Source organism: Thalassophryne amazonica, chromosome 15 (genome assembly GCF_902500255.1).
Source record: "Thalassophryne amazonica chromosome 15, fThaAma1.1, whole genome shotgun sequence".
Lineage (NCBI taxonomy): Eukaryota > Metazoa > Chordata > Actinopteri > Batrachoidiformes > Batrachoididae > Thalassophryne > Thalassophryne amazonica.
In genome coordinates this window covers 9,158,532-9,169,009 of record NC_047117.1, presented here as the reverse complement: position 1 = coordinate 9,169,009, position 10,478 = coordinate 9,158,532, and the positions used below count along the sequence as shown (strand labels likewise).

Here is a 10,478-nt window from a genome sequence, read left to right as displayed (position 1 = left end):
CGCTGGAGAAAGTGAGCACATGCTTGAAAAAGCACAACGGCACACGCGGCGTTTCGTCTCATTCAGTCCCGCTTCAGTCAACCAACACGACGGGCGATTACTCAGCGGTACACGTACTTCATCTAAACAAAGAATGTAGCTAGCTAGCTAGCTGCTTATGTAATAAGACTGTGACCTATGACCTGCTGTGATCGCACTGAGTGCTTTAAAGGTGTCATCCCGCTTGAGTTCCCACAAGATTAAAAAAATCTTTATTTCTGTGGTATACTGCAAAATTACAGCTAATTTTATTGCTCGCAAAGTATTTAATTGGTTGGGGGGGGGGGGGTTCTAGGGCAAATATAGTAAGTTGCCTCATGAGATCCTGCACATCACAATGAGGAACCGCATGTGCACATGACCAAAGTTCTAAGTTCACACTGCATTCAAAGAAGACTAGGAACTTGCCATTTCTGGCTTACAGTTAGGAAATATATAATAATGATAAGACGTTAATCCCATCACTAACGGCAGTCTCCCATTGCCGATGTGCGACATTCAAGTATCTTCAACTGTGTGTGAATTCAGGGGCTGCATCCTTTGAAGGCTGCGTTCAGGAAAGAGCTGGCCTTCAGAGACAGCAAAGACTGAGCCAACCTCTTCTAAATGAGACTGTCAACCCGTGAAGCATTGTGCGATTGCATCATTAGCTTATCCTGCCCCTAACGCCTGTCGCCTAGCTAGGGTTAGGGGCAGGCTAGCTGTGTAGCCAAGCTAATGTAGTAGGCGTAACGTGTAATCACTTTTCAACCCTTATTTGTAAATAAGTAAAACATTGTATACATAATATTTTTAATTTACCAACCATTTTGTCTATTTTATTTTACCTATTTTATTTTTTTGACTCTTGGGACTGTTTGGTTCAAACGAAACACGTGTTACAGAGTCCCACCAAAGATACGACCCCTAAATTGAGACAAAGCCTATGTTTTTCTGGGAAACCATAATCAACCTGACACCGGGTGTAAGCGGTGGTTGTAGAACATTGTGAGCAATAGGGGAAAGTTTTGCACAGCAAGTTTTAAAAAGAATTTCTGATACTGGAATACAATGAAAACACTGAATAGTTGGATGTAATTCGTGCAGAGTGTGATATTTTGGAAAGGTAGGTGACATTTATTGGGACTGATTGTTCTGTGAGCAGGAGTCTACTTCTCATTCTTCTCTGCAACATGAAGCCTAAGAAAAGTATGTCACGCTCTTTTGGAGATGTAACCAGATACATTTTAGCCTTGTTGAAAAGTGTGGGAACAACGCAGGAGTAGCATTGCGAGGATGCGCTTAAACACCAGTGTAATTGGACTCGTTCATTTTCGAGTGTATTTGGCAATACTCTGCAATCTTCGCTTACACTCATTTGAAAGTGATCGTATGATAGAAGTTAATGCACATTTTGACTACTGTTTCAATAAAAACAGCCCCAGTTTCCTCCAATTTTTGAAAGTCATTTTACCAAACCAAGTAAAACTGTTAGAACTGTATGTACCATTACTATGAACAAGCTTCCCTGGGGACCTGTGTGCGTGTCCTCTTACTGGCCCAGAGGCACCCAGTGAACTGATCATTAAATTTGTTCAGATTTTATCTGGAGCGCTTATCGAAGGGAGCCCTGTGATTATTCACTCTGTGTGTGTGTTTACATTTAGGTAATTTTTTGGTACTTGCAGTCACAAATAATGGTCTACTACATTTCTGGACCAATCGAACCTTGAACAGCAGTACCACAGCATACTGTTAGACGGTCAAAAAACAAACAAACAACAACCTCATGTCATTTGTGATGTCACCGCAGAAATTAAGTTATGGTGTCTTGTGGATGCATTTTAATCTACATGGGTCAAAATGATAAAGTTTCCAAATATGATGGAACAAAATGATAGTGGTGCTGAAGAAAGTCTTTTTTTAATGACTTATTTGGTTAAAAAATAATAATTGAAAAACAAAAAAATTCAAAAGGCTACAACTTCAATAACAGGTGTAAAATGATGCAATTTATTTAACTTGATCATTTCTTTTTTTTTTTGCCTTAAACTAAATAATTGAAGAAGCTTCCATTAGTTCATGTTTTTGGCTGTATTTGTAGCCTAACATATTTTCAGGAAATGGTGAAATATTGCAACCCTGACAGCAAGCAAAGACAGTTTTCACAAGATTTGACAGCAGGGTGAGTTGGGAACATTCACAATTTATGATTTTAAGGTCCACTATTGTGATTACAAGTTATTAGTTTTTCTTGCTAGCATTCTTGTGTTGATTAGTTACATTACTTTTCCAAAGTCCACATACTGTAACTGGAGAAGAACTCGCTGCCTCCCAACATGATGATTAATGTTGCCTTCAACCTTTGCACACAGTGAAAAAGTGGACGGAATGATCCGAGTGGTGTTGTCTAACATTCTGTAAGAATTCCCTACAAGCTAACGTCGTGTTTTTGAGAAGGACCAAGTGAGGGACAGAGTCCTTTCCTCCAGTCTGTGGTTTTGACTGTGTGTGCTGGAGGAAGCGTGGGCTGTTTTGTAGTTTGACTACACAAATAGAATTGGCGACTTGTAAATAAAAGAACTGCTGAAAATCCCGACGTGGAAGTTCTTACAAATATATCCAAGAGTTCCCGTCTGACCTACTGAAACACGTTTGAATAAAAGACGATTTACCCGATAAACATCAGGATAGCAGACCTGAATGCGCTGCTTTTGCACTTCTGGATTACAGCTAAAAGTTGGCAGCATGGCTTCAGTCGGCCTGAGATCCACCTGATCTGATCGCTCTAATCTAACTTGAAAATCGTATCATCTGGCTCTCACTTAATCTGTCTGTTGACAAGAATCTTTCAGTGGCTCCACAGCTGCTGCAAAAATAAACTGTGCAATAACGTTAAGCATAAAATAAAAAAGTCATAAAGACGCCTCATAATTCAATTCCATTTATTTTCATTTATATAGCGCCAAATCACAACAAAGCTGCCTCAAGGCGCTTCACACAAGTAAGGTCAAACCTTACCAACCCACAGAGCAAGAACACAGGTGACAGTGCTAAGAAAAACTCCCTCTGATGATTTGAGGAAGAAACCTCAAACAGACCAGACTCAAAGGGGTGACTCTCTGCTTGGGCCATGCTACCGACACACTTGACAATACAAATATACAGGAAATTTTTGGGAGTCCATGCTGGTGTACAGGATGGGAGGCTTCCAGAAGAAGACACCCACTCCCACTTCTGAATGGAGCTGCACCTCAAACAGAGAGAAAAAACAAAACAGAATCAGGCGGCAGAAAAGACTATAAATAAGGTAGAATTTGGCAACATTAAGCAACAAGAAAAACAGAAGAAATACTAAGGTGATCGCCGGCCACTAGCCCTAAGCTTCACTAAAAGACCCATAAAGAATCAACAGCTCCTAAAGTGAAATATTTCAATAAAGAGTGCAGAGTATAAAAGACTCTTCCATAAATTTATAAAAACATCATGTTGATCACCTCTTCATTAAAGAGAATGGCCATTTTTTTTTCTTTTATCTTCAAAGGCCTGATAACTTTCAGACACTGGCTGGACAGCCAGCAGGGGGCACATCATCTGTTCATAAGTCTTGACATCTGATATCTCAGAGGAGGTGCCATCTGAGCCTGATCGGGCTTCATCAAAACTCTCTAAGAGCCACTTGCATGTTCAAAAAGAGCACTGAGTCTTTGGCTCATGATAACTTGAACAAAATTTATTGAATTTTCACTAAATGTGAACTGGACGTCCACAAATAATGCATCTCAAAGGAGCTGCAATTCAAGCATGATCTGTGTTCACCAAAACCCTTTAAGGGCCGGCCCACTTTACTGAACAGAGTATTGATCCTGGTCATTTATTGCACCCCAGCAACTGAAGAATCCCCCGTCCCTTTTTTTCTATCACCACCCTAACCAATAACAAATAACCCATCAATATTCAGTCTACATAATTTATAAACCTCCCAAGTTAAAATTTTGCTAACATCATATTTACCAAAACCCAAACGTGGTAGTGCGTTTAGGTCGGAAAAACAGCATTTGTTTTTAATATCAAAATACACAAAAACCCCTACGTTTCAACAAACAGCACCAAAAATAATCAAACAAACATTAAGTGAAATTCAATGGTGTGCTAGTGTTAGCGGCGGGGGACGCTTGGTGCATGAGTGTGGCTTCTTTTGTCTTTAACATCAGAGACAAAATAATGTGTAAAATTTGCCTTTTAAGGTCACAACACTTTCACTAAGACTAATTAATGATAGGGGGAAAAAAAAAACCACAACATTAAAAAAAAAAAAAAAATCAGATTTGTACAAAAACATGAGGATGCAGAAGACACTTGCACAGAATGTAAATACAACTTTTGAAAAGTTTTTTGTATCGTAATTTTTTCAGGCTCACTGTGAATGTCTTCAGCGTTTTTGGTCTATGAAATATAGAGCCAAAGGTGCACCAATCATCCCATTCTGGTCTGAGCTCGTGAGGCTACAGTACAGAAGGACGGGGAGAAACCGTGTATAAACACAAAGGAAGCAGGGAAAAGACACATGGGAGTTAAAAACACCAGCTCGCTCAGAGTAAATATAGCAGAGGAGTGATGGGGCAGTGGAAAAGCATGCTTATCCCAAACAAACCGAGCAGCAGGGAGGAAGAGAAAACCCAATAAAGCTCACCAAGAGCGAGCAACAACAAGGGAATGAGATGAGAATTCCAGCTCACTCAGAGGGAGAACAAATGTTAGTGAGAGGTGCACGGTAATGAAAACAAAAAGATGAATAAATCCGGTTTACTCAGAGCAACGGGGGCGTCAGATGAATGAAGCTTACCCTGGAGTGGGGGTTCCTTCTTCCAGGGTGGAGGCGGTGTTGGTTCCGTTGGTCAGAGTGCTTTGGGAGGGCATGACCAGTGAGAGGGTGACACTGGTCTTACTGGTGCTCTGGCTGTTGGAGTACGGCACCGACACGGGGTAAATACGACCACCTGAAAGCAGGGCAGAGGACCAACACGTGTGAAACATTGGATCAAATAACAAGCTGATTTTCTCAGACGTATCTGAGATATCGATCTGCACCACTGGTAAATTGGTGACTCTGTACAATCCAGAGTTCGTGGGGAAAAAACAATTAATCAACTAATTAAACTTAACTAAAATCTGAACTGAGCATTTTTCATTTTAGAAATTAGTACTTCCAATGCATTTTTTTTTCTTCGAGGATCACTGATTAACATTACGTTAGGCACCACACTTTCCAAATTCTAAGTCTCATTGGAGTATGTCACATTTATTTTTGAAATGTAGGTTTCACAAGGATTCAAGGAAAAAAAACTTTTTGTAACAATCTGAAAGGACTATTCATTCACAAATTAGCCAAATGTATATAACGTAAAAATCACAACACAGGTTGTCTCGAGGCACTTCACAAGAGCAGGGTTCAAAACAGCGGACCAAACTCCGTTGGATGATCATGCATTCTGGGAGCCACAACAAACAACCACAATCTTTAATGTTTCTTGTTTCCACTGTACTGAAAATGTACCCAACTTTGATTTTTGTGTAATGTTACACCTCTATATTTTGACATAATTTGCATGACCTCCCAAAGTATCATATTTTCCAAAATCACACTTTTGATATAATAACTATTTATATATGACTTTCCCAGGAATCAAAGGACAAAATAAAACATACTCTAATAATAAAAGAATAAATGGAAATAATAAAAAGTATATGACAACGATTTGCAAAAAGAACAAAGGGTGCAACTTACACGTTTGTTTTTCCTCCTCTTCAGGAGACATTTTTGAGTTATACTCTTGAAAATACAGTGGCTAAAAATAAGCGACTCATAGTGTGGAAAATCTGATACTTAGTTCACTATGGCAATATTTAGAAGGAACAATATTCACACTGAAAATTGTTCTTTAGGTGTTTGGACATTAAAAAGTGTGATGATGAAAAAGGAGAAACCGGTGATTGGATACAAAATAAAATGGCTATCTTTGGAAAATGGAGCTCATTTTATTTTTTTGGGGGGGGGGCTTGGATGTTGTTGGGGATCAATATGAACTTCTTGGTGAAAGACTAAAAAAATAGGAATTTTAGGGTTTTTGTTGTTGTTGTTTTTAACATGCTAGTGCCATTATAGGAAAAATGGTGGTTTATTATGAATTTCAGCTCATCTTAAAACCATTATAATTCTGAAAAACAAAGTATCCTTGTCAGTATTCATGTGTTGAGCTTCAGATGAAAAAAAACTTTGATCCAAAAAAAAAAGAATTTTAACTTCCTACTGACATATGGTCCTAAACTATACTGTTTCTAAGTGTTTCCATTCTCAATCAATATAGAACTTTTTTGTTTGTCTCAATGCACAGTCTTAAAAATTGCAATCTGAGTGGAGAACATACATATATATATATATATATATATATATATATATATATATATATATATATATATATATACACACATACATACATACACCTCGTCCAATATAACTTTTCTTCATCCAATATTTCTCTATGTTGGACTCCTTACAATCCATTATTTGTATAATATATATATATATATATATATATATATATATATATATATATATACACACACACACACGCACATAAATATAATTTCTGTTCAAAACCATCAAATGTCCTCAGGCTTCTGAATCTGCGCTGATTTACTTAGTGTAGTTGAGGTCAGTTTGCTGAGGAAACATCAGCTGGTCATCCTACCCTGCGTGGGTGTGAGCACTCCATCAGCCAGCGGGTAGTTCAGGGTGCGGATGAGCAGGGTCATGTCCTCGTGCCGAGAGCAGTATGCTGCCCTCTGACGACCGGACACAAAGACGTCATGGTGCAGTCGCCTAATGCGTTCCACGACCGACTGAGCCACGGCCTCCAGACTGGTCTGCAGGGCCAGCTCTGCTGCTACCATGGCAACAATTTCCTACAATGATTTTGAGAAGTGGAAGGCAGTGAGAGGGAGACCAATATTAAGATGAAGAACTGATAAAGCAAAAATAAGAGAGGCAAGGCCTAACTGAGCAAAGGACAAAAAGAAAATGTGTGGGGAATGCAGAAGATAATGATAATAATTCACAGGCTGAATCTGCTCACCTGATTGGCTTGTTCAGCTCCATGGGCGGACTCCAGAGCATTGATGAGACCTTCTGACATCAGCAACAGGAAGCCTGTCACATTGTCCAAAGAGTGACTGCCATGAATCTCTGGCTCAGCAATGATGGGTTTACTCTTGGCTGCACTGATGGTGGAGACAGACAGTGGAGATAAACAATCTCAAGAAGAAGTCCTATATAGGCCATGAGGACCTCTGATTCCATATCTGACTCTACGTCTCCCCCTGGATGGTACACCAGCTCAGCACAGGCTACTTCCACAGCCCAGGACGGTGCCCATTCACAGCTGGGTGGACTGGGACAATGCAGATAAAGCATCTTGTCCAAGGACACAAGACTGGCATCATGAGCCGGAATCAAACCCAGGTCTATATAATGACAGCCCAACTCTTATCTCGCTGAGCTATCTGCTCTACTATGTGAGGTACGGCATTCTTTACTGATCCTTCTAAGATTAATATCTGTCTTCTGTCTTAATCTCTTGCAGTGATACTTTGGACACATCAGTATGAATGTTCTTGTCTTAATGGTGGAGAAACTATGCAAACATCTAAAGATGAAACCATATGCATTAGTTTGTTACAGAAGCAGCTATAAATGGGTCTTTATGATGAAAAGATGAATGTTGTGTGTGCGCTCTTCTGTCCCTGTTTGTGACTTTTGTGTTTTGGATGCATATGAAAAGACGAATGTTGTGTGTGCGCTCTTCTGCCTGTGTCTTTTGGGTTTTGGATGCATATGAAAAGACAAATGTTGTGTGTGCGCTCTTCTGCCTCTGTGTCTTTTGTGTTTTGGATGCATATGAAAAGACGAATGTTGTGTGTGCGCTCTTCTGCCTGTGTCTTTTGGGTTTTGGATGCATATGAAAAGACAAATGTTGTGTGTGCGCTCTTCTGCCTCTGTGTCTTTTGTGTTTTGGATGCATATGAAAAGACGAATGCTGTGTGTGAGCTCTTCTGCCTCTGTTTGTGTCTTTTGTGTTTTTCATGCATCCGTGTCTGTATGTGTTTTGCCTGTTGCCACGTGCCCATGTGGGTTTCTGCGTGTATGGTTCACCTGTCGTTCCTGTGTTGTGTGTGCACCCCTGGGCTGTGTTTGTCTGGTGTATGTGTGATCGTATGTCTGCCTTCCTGTTTTGTGTCCGTTACTTGTGTTAGTCCCATATGTGTGTGTGTGTGTGTCTTTGTCGTGTGGGTCTGGTGTGTGTATCTCTCTAGTGTCTTTCATTGTGCGTGGATGTGGACGTGTCTCCCGCAGTCAGTCTTCTTCATGTTCCGTCTGCTGTCTGTGCTCCCTTACCCTCCTCGGTTTCCGGTTCCCCTACGTCTGTGTTCTTGCTCCTGTCATGTCTCTGCTGTCCTCTGTCCTTGGTTCTTCTTGTCTTTGTGCTTGTGTTCATCAGTGTGTTTTTTGCGTTCCGCGATTTTGTCATCTTCACACAATTCTTTATTTTGTAACTTGCATTTCTGTCTCTTGATTTGTGTTTGAGAGTTTATCATGTGTTTTGCTGTTTTTCAATGGCACTGTCTTTTTGTATTCTGTGTTCTTTTAGTCCCTGTGGTTCTCACGTGTCACTTCCTGTCCATTGTTGGTTTGCACCTGTTTCTCATTTACATTACTGAATTTAAGCCACTCCTGTTTTGTCTTTCCTTTGCGGGTCAGTTAACTGAATGTTACCTTTCGTTATGCTCGTGTTAGATGGTGTTTTTTGCCCTTGCTCTCTCCGTTGTTTGTGGTAGTTGTAAGTACCCTGTCTGGTTTCTCACACACCTTATTGTCAGCTGTTTCTTGCTAAATCTTCTCCACTGCACCTCCTGGTCTGCCTCACCCGTGAGTTAGTGTTGGACTTGTAATTTCATTGTGAGTTCCCTGCAACTGTTTGTGTTGTTTTTGCTATACCCTTGTGGATAATAAAAGCACCTTGGATTTTTGAAACTCATCCCTTTGTGTCCTGGCCGTCTGCTGTTAGGGTTCAATTTAACTCCGATCCTGCTCAGACCGTAACAACAAAACTGTTAAAGCCTGTGTGAGAGGTTAAGTAGCAGAGAGAAAGTCAAGAATTAAAATTAAATGAGGAAGATAGGAGGGTCACTTCAGTTCCCCTGACCCAAATACTTTAAACCTTTAGTTAATCTCATTGCTACAAAGAATCACAATTGCATGCTTTATCCAAATTCAATTTCCGGGCCTCCCTTTGATGGCACTAAGGAGAAATTTTACAAAAGTCCAATTGTTTTGTTGAAAAGGAACATAATTGGAGTGACTTAGATATTTGATCCTCACTGGCTGGATCTGGACTGTGTACAGGACTAGGAAATGAGAAGCTGTTGGGCTGGGCGGGGAGACGCTTGGATCATGGAATTTGAACAGCCTCAGCTGTGGCACTGGAACAGAGTCAGATCTGATATGAAAAACCATAATATGGAGACAGAGCCGACACTGTCCAGGCAGTGCAGAGTACACACACAGACAGACACTACATCTACAACGTACAGAATACTGCACCACTGCTCAGGTGGAATAAATACGTTATGAACAAAAAGTGAATGTGATACACACATGAGGTGCAGAAAAAAATCCTGGTTAAAGGGTTATTGGAACAAGCTGTTACAATGACACACACACACACACGCACAAATTCCAAATACTCCAAAGACCATCAAATTAAATGAAGTTTCTTCTACCAGTCAAATCACAGAACTTTAAAACAAAATAGTCAAACAAAATTCAAACATATTGAACATTAGAGGAAATCCAGGCTCAAACTGTGACCTTAGACCCAGAGGTCATCACTGATAAATGATGGGCACAATAGGAAATTAGTGCCATTTCACTAATTATCAGTTTATACAGCATATAGGAGGGTGATGTGTTTCTCAAGCTAGGGTCCTCCTCCAGAGGCCTGAGAGTTTGAGGGCTCGATGCAGGATCTTGGCTGTTCCTCGGACTGCACTCTTTTGGACAGAGACCTCTGACGTCATACTGCTGGAGCCACTCTTACACGTTGGGGGTTACAGCTCCTAGTGCTCCTATTACCACTGGGACCACTTTGGACTTTTCCTTCCACATCTGCTCCAGTTGCACCTTCAGTCCTTGGTACTTCTCGATTTTCTGGTAGTCCTTCTTTCTGATGTTGCCGTCAGCTGTGATTGCCACATTGATCATACCTGCAGTTTTCTTTCTCTTGTCAACCGCCGCTATGTCTGGTTGGTTGGCCAGCAGCTGCTTGTCTGTCTGGAATTTTAAATCCCACAGGATCTTAGCCCAGCTGTTCTCAGCCACCTTTGGCTGTGTCTCCTATTGG

General features: G+C 40.6%; 1 protein-coding gene across 3 annotated transcripts in view; it reads right to left on the bottom strand.

Moving 5' to 3' along the window:
- The window catches only part of tab1 (TGF-beta activated kinase 1/MAP3K7 binding protein 1), a 39,561-nt gene that overhangs the window by 3,079 nt on the left and 26,004 nt on the right, over nucleotides 1-10,478 (bottom strand). For all 3 annotated transcript variants that reach the window (XM_034187398.1, XM_034187399.1, XM_034187400.1), the window contains exons 8-10: nucleotides 7,155-7,299; nucleotides 6,771-6,984; nucleotides 4,865-5,018 (exon numbers count right to left, since the gene is read on the bottom strand). In XM_034187398.1, the coding sequence (XP_034043289.1) occupies nucleotides 4,865-5,018; nucleotides 6,771-6,984; nucleotides 7,155-7,299 (513 nt within the window). The remainder of the gene's footprint in view (nucleotides 1-4,864; nucleotides 5,019-6,770; nucleotides 6,985-7,154; nucleotides 7,300-10,478) is intronic.